The 13,134-nt window shown below is 41.6% G+C and overlaps 1 protein-coding gene across 1 annotated transcript; it reads right to left on the reverse strand.

Annotated features, from left to right (window-relative positions):
• Window positions 1–3,499: 3,499 nt before the first annotated feature.
• Window positions 3,500–10,675, reverse strand: LOC105040942 (serine/threonine/tyrosine-protein kinase HT1). Its single transcript, XM_073252916.1, is given in 6 exon segments — window positions 3,500–4,139; window positions 4,864–5,000; window positions 5,003–5,318; window positions 8,171–8,772; window positions 9,169–10,036; window positions 10,318–10,675. Coding segments are annotated over 5 exon segments (1,923 nt in total). The 5' UTR covers window positions 9,797–10,036; window positions 10,318–10,675; the 3' UTR covers window positions 3,500–3,899.
• Between the last annotated feature and the right edge of the window lie 2,459 nt (window positions 10,676–13,134).

Here is a 13,134-nt window from a genome sequence, read left to right on the forward strand (position 1 = left end):
CCAACAGTGGTAGCAGCATAGCTAGTGAGCTTGATTATGTTATACACAATATGGTTCACAAATCTAAATCGTTAATCTTGATGATATATGTATATATCAAATTTCAGCTCGTTTAAATGCTTACACTTTGAATCAATGATGACATGCCATCATACTTTAAAATCATTTATTTTCACCGGTATGATGTATGGATTAAAAATCTTGAAACTACGTGATTTTTTGTTTCTAGGCATTTCCTGCACCAAGGATAATGTTCTATAGTGTCAATTTTCATTTAAGAGGTATATTATTGATCTCCACTATAAAATATTTGGGATCAAATACACAAGATCACATCCTACCTAACTCTATATATAATATTTTAAAATTTAAATAAAATTTCTTAACCATTTGTATAACTGAAATAGAAACCATGCAAATATATTTTTTATTAAAAAACTTTTTCCAATCATGTTGTGAGTCCTTTTCCATCAGTATCTCTAATGCTCTGAGTGGAATAAATGTTCACCAACTAGATCCATTGTCTCGGTTAACACAGCTATCAGTTGGTTAGTGGTTGTCATACAAAGTCATGGTGAATGATTTTTTTTCTCTCCTTCTTTTCCTTGCTTTTCCTTTTCTACCACCTAAAGGCTATAGGCCGGCGAGGGAAAGGCATCGACCAGTGAAACCAAGCTCATTAGCATCATTAACAATGAAATCTATTGTTTCCGACAAATCACGAACTAGCAAAATGAAGGTCCAACAAAGATTTTAGTAATGGCCAAGAGGAGAAGTCCCTTTCCATTGCCTTGAGTGCGACTGTAGGCACCGCCGCATTAAGCAACAACATTTTCGGATCTACCATAATCTCAAAACCATAGCAGTTGAATGATCCACAGATACTTTGGTCGAAGGATTTCTTTGCGTATAATATTGAAGCAGCAAAATTTTCAATGGCTGGTAGGAGGCAATTAATGAATTAATTAGGGGTGCCCAATGCCAATGTATGTGCACCGAGGATGGAAAGTGATGCTTCTTTGTAGTCTGGAACACTACTTTTGACCGGAGATGGATACTCTGGAAAAATAGAGCCGTGAAGGTCAGACGCAGATGGAAAAAAAACATTATATGAAACATGCAACTAAAGTTTTTTTTTTGGTAGAACATGCAACTAAAGTTAGCCGCAAGCCCCCAATATGGGAAAAACTTGGTGAGCTTGCCTTTATCCTTAAATCAATAATGCACCTTTTAGAATAAATTACATCTTGTCAACTCTGATTTTGATTAGAAATCAAATTCAACTTCAAAACTAAAAATTTATCTTTGATATTTTAGTTGATGGTGGATTTTATTTCTGAATCCTATCCAATCCTATCCATGGTGGTCAAAATAATTCACATTGAATTTGAAGATCCTCCTAATCAACTATTGATTTTAAAACCCAGAGGTAGAAGATTATATATCAGTTTTGTCTCATACAAAATAATCAGTGACAGGTATATGGATTAATATAGATAATTGAGTCCAAAATTTAATGGTCTAAGCTTTTATGCTAATCTAGGTTTCTTTTTTTCTTTTTGACGGTGCTAATCTAGGTTTCAGCATATATATTAAAGGTCTTTTTCTAGTTGGATCCAAACTTCTTGTTTCTCCTCAACAAATGGTATCCTAGGCAAAAGCCGTACAGCTCTTATAAAGAACGGATATATGCGAGTTGGTAGGAGATGAGTCATAGACCAAGTAGGCATGGAAAGTAGAGTAAGTGGGAAGAATGTTGAAAATCATATGTCATGGTTTAAGCTTGTAAGTTGAATTGCATCCAACATACATATCATTTTTATCGGACTCAAACCAAACATTGCAATATGGACAAGAGCGTCGGAGAAAATAAGGATGGAAGGTATGAGAGCCAAAAAAAAAGAAGTGGAAAAAAAAAAGCTCTCATGACTTTGTCTGGATTTCCACCTATGCTCTCTCTTTGTTTTTTTTTTTTTTGGAGGGGGAAATACTCACACTGATCTAACATGAGTATATCTCAAAAGATCAAAAAATGAAATATTTTACAGAACTTGTAGATAAATTTGATCTTGATGCTAGATCCAATCATCGGTGTGCTTCTTTATATAAGAGAGATCTAATCAACGGTATTGTCCGTTTCTCAAAAAATATGCTGAATAAAAATTGGAGCGAAATCATAGGGGTAGATCCGAATATCCTGAAGAAGTGGGTGCGCGTCCGACCTATGCTCTCCCTTCATTGCTGCCGAACGGTCAACAAAGAGTTAAATTAACGCTGCCGAACGGTCGGCTCTTAAGGACACTTACACGTCAATCTGATGCAGGTTAGGAAGGCGTTAACGTCCAAGTCCTCGTAGTTATCGAGTTTTAAATTTTTGAAATCTAGCGGATCCAACGAAGGTGACGAGGCCCACAAAGGGCACAAATTAGCGCTGCCGGAAGAAACCGTTTGACCTCGTCACCGGCGGCGTTTGCTAATGTATCGACAGGCGTCCAGCTTTCTTATTATTATTATTATAACGAAAACAACGCCAGCAGAATCCTTGGAGAACCAAATGTGTTTTTATGAACCGGAACTTCTAGCTTTGCCAGATTGATTCCCCCCGGTCTAACTTTTGGATGGCTTCTGAGGGCGAGCTGGAATATCCCATGCTGGACTTCTTGGACGGAAAATCTTGGGCGTTCCCTCGCGCATCTCATTAGCCGATTCAAGGTAAACTAATAAATTTCTCAGTGCAAGAAGTTCTAAGAGTAGATATTGATCTCTTTTTTTTACCAAAAAATAAAAAAAAAAAAAAGGAAAATGGTTCTAATTGATTGTTTACTAACATGAAGTATTTGTGGTGAGGGACAACCGTGCAACGCTGGTTGTTGGGACCCCATGTGCTTCAGGAGGTGCAAGTCTTGGGTCAACCTAGCCAATAGCCTACGAGCAACAGCCCGTTTTGGTCATCGTATTCATATCTTAACCCAACTTGAATGGAGAAGATGGAGGAACCGTGTTCTTCTCTCTTTTTTTTCCCGTGGGAGGGACTATATATGTTCATCTAACAGGACTAACGCCAACAAGTATACCAGCAATATGTAACTACCATGGCAAAAAACCAAGAAACTATGTTTGCTTAAAGTAGATATGGCTTGACCAGTTGGGGAGCTGGAGTTCCCTTCCTCTAATTGTCAATGCAAGTTTGGTCTTCTATGAACCAAAATGCCTTATTTTGTTTCCTTTTTCCTCTCATGAGAAACCGAATATGATGCAGGTTCCCACCTCTGTCTTAACAAAATGTAACGAGTCTTGTTCATCTGGATACAACACTAACTCTAGAAGAGACCTTTCTTTCAGACGAAAGCACGAAATGTTATGATTTCTGAAAGCATCCAAAACATGATTTCCAGCTATTCAGAGTACCTACTAGTAGATTTTATCCACTAGAATATAGAGAAGATACTAGTTTGAGAGAGTTTCTAAGAGCTTTGTTCGGTCAAAACACAAAATCAAATGGACCGATCAAAAAGCTTAGTAAAACAGCAGATATACAAACTTGAGAGATAGAATAGATTTAGTCACAGTGAGACAGAACAACCAACAAAGGCAGACAAAACACGAACGAGACCAACCAGCAAAAAGTCCACAGCAACCAACGCAGTTGAAAACCTCTCAATGGCAGATACATTGAAAACTAACATGAAACATGATCTGTTTCCTTGCAAATACAACGGATATGTTGTGTCCAAAACCGGTGATGACTTGTTCGCTCATGAGCAAATGCAACAGCAGAACCAGCTGTTCACTTAAAAATTTTCTGAAAACAATCTGCAGTTCTATTCGGTTGGGAAGTATGATAACTGCAGAGGCAGAAAAGCTACTTAGTTGATTCAGGGGTGAGAATCTACAGCAATTTAAACATGCAAGGGTCCGAGCTTTTGGATCCCATGGAACAGCGGCTTCTTGTCATCCTGGTTGGTCAAGCTGTGAAGCTGGTCAAGTGTTCCATCACGAGCAAGAGCAGACTGAAACTGTTTCAAGACCTTCACTATCTGCCAAAACTGAGGCCTCTTCTCTGGATGCAGAGCCCAACATTGCTCAATTAGGGCTTGTAAGGGTGCTGGACAGTTAGCAGGAACGACTGGCCTCAGGTTCTGAAAAGCGCATTTACAGTTGTTAGGGCATAAATAACAAGTTGCCAGCAATGTTCTCCGCTTTTTAAGTTAAACCAAGAAATCTAGAAATACAAACGTGGCAAAGCTTGTTCCACTGTATCGAAGAACTATGATAGTAGCAATGAAAACATATAAAGGTATTACAAGAAACTATTCCTTTTGACCAGTAAAGTGTCATACGGAGGAATGAAATATACAAAACTAAACGCTATGTTAAAATGGCATGTGAATAAATCATCTACAGAGATGGTTCATTTGAACTCCATGCATTGGCAAAATAAAATAATGGTCGTGATTTTGTATTTTGGTCAATTTGTAAACATTGATGGAAAGATCGATGCACTTTTCTTTTTTTTTTTTTTGAACAGAGTCATCACTTCCAGTACCATCATCTCTATATATTAATAACTAGATTTTTCCAATGCAAATGCAGGTAGTGACAAGGATAATTAATACAGAATTTACCTTGCAGAACACTGGCCAGCTATATAATTGAAAAAAGGTGACTTTTTCAAAGTCTTGACATAAACACCACCCAAAGTTTTTTGGGCAATATGATGGGTCGATGTCAGAAAATGCCACTTTGATGAGTCTATTGCCATTGAAAAGATTGCATAACAGTAGCTAAGACAAAATGCTATCCAAGAAGATGATACAGGAAAAAAGATCTTAAAAAGGAATGTGTGATAGTAAAAAAGCATACCTTATTAACCACTGCAAAAGCAGCCTGGATAGGCATCATGTCTTCATAAGGGACAGTTCCTGTCACCATCTCCCATAACAGTAATCCAAAGCTGTAAACATCAACTTTCCGTCCATAAGCTTTGTGTTTGATCATCTCGGTGCCATCCAGCGATAAGTACCAGGGTCCTCAGCTAATGCATCACAATATGCTTCCTCACATGCAATTCCAAAATCAGCAATTTTTACACAAAAGTCTTGATCAAATAGAATATTCTCAGGTTTCAGATCACAGTGAATGACCCCTTGTGAGTGAATATACTCCATTCCTCGAGCAATATCTAAAGAAATTGCAATCAGTTTTGGTAAAGGAAGGGATTTGTGGGCAAGTTTGTGCAAGAATGCTCTCAAAGAGCCTCCTGAGAGATATTCTGTGATGATGCAAAAGACTGGTGGATTTTTGCATGCCCCTGCCAGCTGCATCAAACCAGAAATAATCAAATTGAGATAACACAGATGATTTTGATATGCACTTGTATTATAAAATAATTCCATGTCTTTTCAATTAAATTTGATTATTGAATAGTACAGAAACATTAGCAAAATCAATCCAACAGAAGACCACATCTATGTTGCAGCAGCATGTGCTAATCCACCTGATATCATGTTATTTTATACATGCTAAGCTGCAGTGTGTATCAGTACCAGCTTGTAAAGCTACATACCAATTTTTATCAGCCCATACCATAAGATATTACTGCAATATGCTACAGTTGAGCTTGTACAAATAGAAAGGTGTGACTTAACTACACATTCATACAAGTGAAATTGTAGTGCTTCAACAATAGTATTCCTCTTCCAGACCTTCTCGAACTCCTATGAGTTTTGCTTTTCAAGACCAATATAGTGTCATCCAAGTTAGTTTATGGGTTGGATTTCTTTGCAAGTATGCAGTTAGAACAGATAGGTGAGCAACAACAAACATTCCTAAAGCATCTTAAAATGCTACACTTGTTATGTTCAGGTCAAGTACTATGTTTGAGCGTTCACATGTGTAGCTTTTAGTAGAATGAATTGCAAAGTACTGTATATGAGAAAGAAAGAGTGGTCTGTCATGGCATGCTAGTCAAATATCTCTAACAGTTTTGTTTATTTTCTTGATAGCAGTCCCTGCTGAATGTGCCTGTGCGGTACAATATGCAAGATGTGCTAGCTAGTGACCGGAAAGAATACCATGCATGACTTTAATCCCTGTCTCAGAAGCAGGATTATGATGCATAACCAGGGATTATAATTAGATCCCAAAATATTCTCTCTTCCCATGTAAAATTCAAAAGACTCGCTACACATATTAGCCCTGTCACCACTTTACGACTAAAACTGATCGCCAATCTTTCTTTTTCCTTGTGAATCCTCCATCATTCCTTGTCAAAGTAACACAGTTAAGTCTTTCCTTTTCCTTAACGGGGCCAGGTTATTTTAAGAGGACATAATGTCATTTCTAGAGCAGTTGATAAAAATTTAAGAGGACATAAATTTTAGCATGCAAGTTATACCTATATCAATACTTGTATTCATCAAATAAAAGCAAATATTCAATTCATTTAATTTCCTTGTCCTTCCCCTACACATAACATTAAAATTTGCTTCTTTTTTTTTTTTCTCTCGCTATATAAAACCATAACTAAGAAAGTTCATGGTTGTTTTAAGCATTTTTACTATTTATTCATTGAACAATAATTAAATCTACACAACACACAACATTACAAAGTATGGATAATCACGTCGAGAGCCCCACCCATAAAAAGTTCTAGTAACTTTAGACCTTCTAGAGACAAACATGCAAATAATAGCAGATTACAAATTAAAGAGATGAAAATCATCCAAAGAAATTAGTCTCTATCAGCATAACCAAATTCCAAGGTCTCACCCTCCATCTTCCACTGGGCACCTTATCAAGGGAGCCATCTTCAACCACAAGATGCTCCCCTCCTCCTTTACCACTATATGATGGTTTAAACTCCATCCTTTTCTTTCTTTCTTTTTACATATCATCCATTCTACTGCAGAGAAAAGAATAAGAAGAATCTTCCAATCAGAATCATCCAAGGAAATTAGTCTCTATCGACCTAACCAAATTCCAAGGTCTACTCCATCTTCCACAGGGCATCTTATCAAGGGAGCCATCTTCAACAACAAGATGCTCACCTCCTTCTTTATCCCCATACGATGCTTTAATCTCCATCCTTTTCTTTTTCTTTGTTTTTACACATATCATCCATTGTACTACAGGGAAAAGAATAAGAAGAATCTTCCAATCAGAATTTCTTTTCAATCCACATTGAAAATTGCTCAATTTTCCCACTGAAAACTTTTAAGCAGATAATATGATTGCAATCAACTGTCTTGGAAAAAAAGGAACTAAGTTTCAAGCGATATAACTTCTCAGCATATTTATCTCAAAGCAATTATAAGCACATAAAAGTAATGTCACCTAGACATGTGGCAAAGGTCTCAAATGCCCTAGTGTTCATGAGAACCAGACACGGGACATTTTATGGATGTGGAGACAGATCCATATTATATAGATATGGTTATAAATGTCTATATGTACTTGGATAATAAATAGTTTGTTAGACCAATGCTAGTAGTTTGAAAAAAGAATCATGTATTCTTCACTAAATATGGTGCTAGACTTGAAAATTTCCAGATGTAAGAGCCAAATTGATATGCAACTGTGGTGATCACAGTTTCTTGACTTGAAGTGTCAAGAAGCGTCATGAAGTGTCTAAGTGTCGAGGCATGAAAAAAACACCCAGGTTTTAAAGTGTCCAGGTAGCACTGCATAAAGAAAAATCTTCTAGGCGTACATAACCAATATAAAATTTGAGTATAAAAACACAACAAATATAGCATAAAGAATAATATAGTGAAAGCTCACTCTAGGCTCAAGGAATTTATTCGGAGGAAAATATTTCTATTTTCTAAAGAAAAATATGGTGGGGACACCACCACTAGGGTATGAAACCTGAACCTTCTTCTAAGTGAGAGTGCCAACCAACTGAGCCTAGGCCAGTTGGCACCCTATTTACTAGTTTGCATCTTTTTAATATATATGAACAATTTATCAATGATTCACTAGCTGTCACCCTTTATGAAGTTCAGGATTGGTTCAAGACCACTGAAACTCAGTGGATAACTACAGGGAGGTGCTAGCAAACTAGTCATATTGCATTTATCTTCCCAACATGCTGATCCTAAATTTATTTACAGGTTATCAAAAATGCAAAATAAAATGTCAAAAAAATGAAAAAAAATAGAGCAAGTACCTTGATCACATTTCGATGATAAAGATGAGACAGAAAGGTGACTTCCCTAGTGAACTGCTTCTCTAGTCGTGCAGCCATCACTCCATTTTCATCATCATCAGGTTGTCTGATAATTTTCACAGCAACAGGCTGATCCTTATAAATACCATGGTATAGCCTGCTATGAGCTCCAGAGGAAAACCGAAGCCCAACGTACAATTTGGAGAGATCAACTGTGCATTTCTCCAAGGTATCCACGGCAGCAACTCTCCCTCCCCCATAATCAAAATATTTTGCCCAAGCAGAGTCCTTCCTGCTCTTCAACTTCTCAGAGGCTTTAACTGAAGACAAATGCCGAAGAGGACTCAGATTGGGAGGTGAAGGGGGAGTGAGCTTATGATGCTCATGCATCTTATCAGCTCTCTTCCTGCTAGGAGGTGGGGTAGAAAATCTCCTTCCAATGGATCTAGCTTCTTTAAAGACATCATGGAGGACAGTAGTGGGAATAGGAGATTTTGACCTCTGCTTGGGTTTAGAGTTTCTACTGTTCGTCAACAGAACAGAATTATGAGAATCAGGAAGTGTTGCAGTCCTCCCAGAGTAGACAGAAACCATGCTTGAACCTGAAACGTTAGAATTCAAAGTAGTCTTCAAGTGCTCAGAGGCTTTAATTGAAGACGCATCCTGAAAAGCACCCATTTTTGGAGGTGATGGCCAAGTGAATCTATGACTCTGAAAGGTCTTATTAGAATTTTTCCCACTACGTGGTGGGCTTGAGAATCTCTTTCCAATGAACCTCTGAAGGGTCTTATTAGAATTTTTTCTGCTAGGTGGGGGGCTTGAGAATCTCTTTGTAATTGACCTAGCTTCTTTAAAAACATCAGAAAGAATGGTAGTCGGAGGAGGAGATGATGACCTCTGCTTGGGTTTAGATTTCTGTTTTCTACCATTAGTAAACAAACTAGATTTAGGAGACTCATAATTTGTTATAGCCCTCCAAGAAGATTTAGAAACTTTACCAGACGCCGAGCTTTTTGGATTCGAGTCAGGTTTTCTGTCAGGACGGAAAGAGAAATCAGAAGAGTGTAGATCTGAGCCCTTGGGCTGTAGCTTCGAGGGATTACTACCTGGTTGGAAAGAGAATGGAACAGACAGAAAATTGGCAGATTCCAAGCTTGTATTCATTGTTTTTGGTCCCCAGCTGCGATCCAGTTGTACCCGAGATGGATTAGACAGCACAGACAGACCTGAACTAAAGCTCTTCACTTTCAAAACTGGATCGTTGTCAGGTAGGAAAGAGAACTGGACCAAAGGCGCATTTGAATGCTCTAAAACAGACACCTTTGGCTTGAGTCCCTGGTCAGAATTGAGCTGAGCCGATGACGGAATCGCAGAGCTAGATAAATCAGAACTCGAGCTCTTTGGTTTCAAATCCAAACTTGAACTCCTGTTCTTCAGTTCAATACTCGAGCTCTGTGATTTCAATTCCAAACTTGAACTCCTGTTCTTCAATCCTAGACTCGAGCTGTTTGGCTTCAAACCCCAATCGAAATCACAAACCGCAGGCGACCTGGAAGAATCCCACCGGTGATAAACAGCCTGCGAAAACTTCGCCCTTGTCACCCAAGAACCAAAGTCTTCCTCCATTTCTGCCAATTCCACTCAACAATACAACCACCGAACGGTCAAAACTTCCACCCCAAATCCTTCAATCTGAAAAGAACCTCAATCAAAGAAACCTCGACGACCAGAACATGGATCCCAGAATCCCTCCAAATCCATCACGGAAGCACCAGCAGCAGGGCCCCTTGAGCACTATTGCCATCGCCATTGAATCTCCCGAGCTGCACTCAGCTTCCTCACTTCAATCAAAGTCCTCCACAAAACCTAAAAGAAAATTATCAACAAAACCAAATATAGTAGGAAAAAAAAAAAGCAACCATGAGTTCCATTCAACGAACGGGGGATGAATCCATACTGTCCATTACCTCATTAACATCGAAATCGGATCAAAATCTTTCCTTTTCAACAAGTGTAGGAAAAAAAGGAAAAGAAAAAAAGAGAAAAAAGAAGCCCTTTTTACAGTCGGGTCACGGGTTCCTCGCCATCTGAAGGAAGGAAAAGGATTTTATCTCATGAAAGAGTAAGAGAGAGGGATAAAGCGATACCTCAAATTAAAGAAGAAGAAAATGGATGGTGTGAGAGAGATTAAAGCAGCGCCGCCACTTGCTCCACCTAGTCTTGCTGTTCGCCCTCCGAAACGGGGAAGAAAGAGGAGACCATCGTTTGGCTTGGAGAAGCAACCGAGGGGTATTGCCCCACTCCCTCCTAAATTGAAGGCGGAGGTGAGAATGTGGCGCGTCGCCATCAGCGACGCTGCTGCGGACTTCCCACTCGGGTGTGCAGAGGCTCGATCATGCGCCCAACGTGTGGTGACCGCTGGATGGAAAGCCGTAGGTGAAACTCGGAAGCAAAAGGAACAAAAGCCAGACAGCCACCCTCTTGATCATATTATACTCGACGTAGGGATGCAAAGACGTAGGTGGATAGGGTTGCGAGTACGGTGATCTGAATAGATTTTGTTTTCTTTTTTTTTTTTTTGGACAAACTTGGCTCCAATAATTCAATTCGGCTCGATTTGTTTTTGATAAGATCAAGGCTCTCTTGTTCTCGAACTTTACGATGCCAAATCCATTTGAGCACAATTGTGAAGGGTTTATGATTCGAAGGCCCATAGCCCCCCCATAACAAGGAATAAAAAAAGGTACAAGTTGAAACACGCAAAGAAATTCATAGGAAATCCCATCCAAACTTAGAATAGGAAATTTTGTGCAACGAAGACAAATGTTGACCTGAGACCATTAGTTTATTTGGCTTTTTCAACCTCTTTGTCGTCCTTGTGGCCCAAGGCTTGTATACTTGCTCGATATAGAATATTGATTTCTCATGGGGACTAGACAATCATTCTTGTTTTTGTGTTAGGTTCACATGCATCGCTTTATTAAAACTAGTATGTAATGCACATGATATATATGCTTTGTTCAAAAGAAGGAAGCATTCGACAGATGACCATCACTAAACAAAGTAGTTCGAAGGATGTCTGATGATCCTCACAACTTCATCAACCTCAATTTTTTTTTAGACCGATGAATATAAAAGGATATAATCATTAAAAAAAAAATCATATGTTTTCTTTTTTCTAAACAAAACTGCATAGAAGGTGTAGGGTATAAAATACCCACAGCCGAAGTCCTCAGTGGAATCGACTACATGACAACTCCGTCCGGACTCCTACGGGAGCCGGACTCCGTCACTGATAACTTCAACCGCAAGCAGACTTCGTCCGGACTCCTACGGGAGCCGGACTCCGCCGACAACTTCGACCTCAAGCGGACTCCGCTCGGACTCCTACGGGAGCCGGGCTCCGTCCTCAGCGTCAACTGCTGGTAAGCTCCGTCCGGACTCCTACGGGAGCCGGACTTCACCTTTAACTTTGATTGCAGGAAGACTCCGCCCGGACTCCTACGGGAGCCGGACTTCATCCTCAACTCCAACAGCCACAAGCAGACTTCGTCCGGACTCCTACGGGAGCCGGACTCCGCCAACAACTTCAACCGCAAGTAGACTCCGCCCGGACTCCTACGGGAGCCGGGCTCCGTCCTCAGCGTCAACTGCTGGTAAGCCCCGTCCGGACTCCTACGGGAGCCGGACTTCACCTTTAACTTTGATTGCAGGAAGACTCCGCCCGGACTCCTACGGGAGCCGGGCTTCGTCCTCAACTCCAACAGCTACAAGCAGACTTCGTCCGGACTCCTACGGGAGCCGGACTCCGCCAACAACTTCAACCGCAAGCGGACTCCGCCCGAACTCCTACGGGAGCCGGGCTCCGTCCTCAGTGTCAACTGCTGGTAAGCCCCGTCCGGACTCCTACGGGAGCCGGACTTCACCTTTAACTTTGATTGCAGGAAGACTCCGCCCGGACTCCTACGGGAGCCGGGCTTCGTCCTCAACTCCAACAGCTACAAGCAGACTTCGTCCGGACTCCTACGGGAGCCGGACTCCGCCGACAACTTCGACCTCAAGCGGACTCCGCCCGAACTCCTACGGGAGCCGGGCTCCGTCCTCAGCGTCAACTGCTGGTAAGCCCCGTCCGGACTCCTACGGGAGCCGGACTTCACCTTTAACTTTGATTGTAGGAAGACTCCGCCCGGACTCCCACGGGAGCCGGGCTTCGTCCTCAACTCCAACAGCTACAAGTAGACTTCGTCCGGACTCCTACGGGAGCCGGATTCCGCCGACAACTTCGACCTCAAGCGGACTCCGCCCGGACTCCTACGGGAGCCGGGCTCCGTCCTCAGCGTCAACTGCTGGTAAGCCCCGTCCGGACTCCTACGGAAGCCGGACTTCACCTTTAACTTTGATTGCAGGAAGACTCCGCCCGGACTCCCACGGGAGCCGGGCTTCGTCCTCAACTCCAACAGCTACAAGCAGACTTCGTCCGGACTCCTACGGGAGCCGGACTCCGCCGACAACTTCGACCTCAAGTGGACTCCGCCCGGACTCCTACGGGAGTCGGGCTCCGTCCTCAGCGTCAACTGCTGGTAAGCCCCGTCCGGACTCCTACGGGAGCCGGACCTCCCCTTTGACTTTAATTGCAGGGAGACTCCGCCCGGACTCCTACGGGAGCCGGGCTTCGTCCTCAACTCCAACAGCTACGAGCAAACTTCGTCCGGACTCCTATGGGAGCCGGACTCCGCCGACAACTTCAACCGCAAGTAGACTCCGCCCGGACTCCTACGGGAGCCGGGCTCCGTCCTCATCATCAACCGCTGGTAAGCCTCGTCCGGACTCCTACGGGAGCCGGACCTCCCCTCTGACTTTAATTGCAGGGAGACTCCACCCGGACTCCTACGGGAGCCGGGCTTCGTCCTCAACTCCAACAGCTACAAGCAGACTTCGTCCGGACTCCGCCAACAACTTCAACC

The sequence above is a fragment of the Elaeis guineensis genome, chromosome 2, assembly GCF_000442705.2.
Source record: "Elaeis guineensis isolate ETL-2024a chromosome 2, EG11, whole genome shotgun sequence".
Taxonomy (NCBI): domain Eukaryota; kingdom Viridiplantae; phylum Streptophyta; class Magnoliopsida; order Arecales; family Arecaceae; genus Elaeis; species Elaeis guineensis.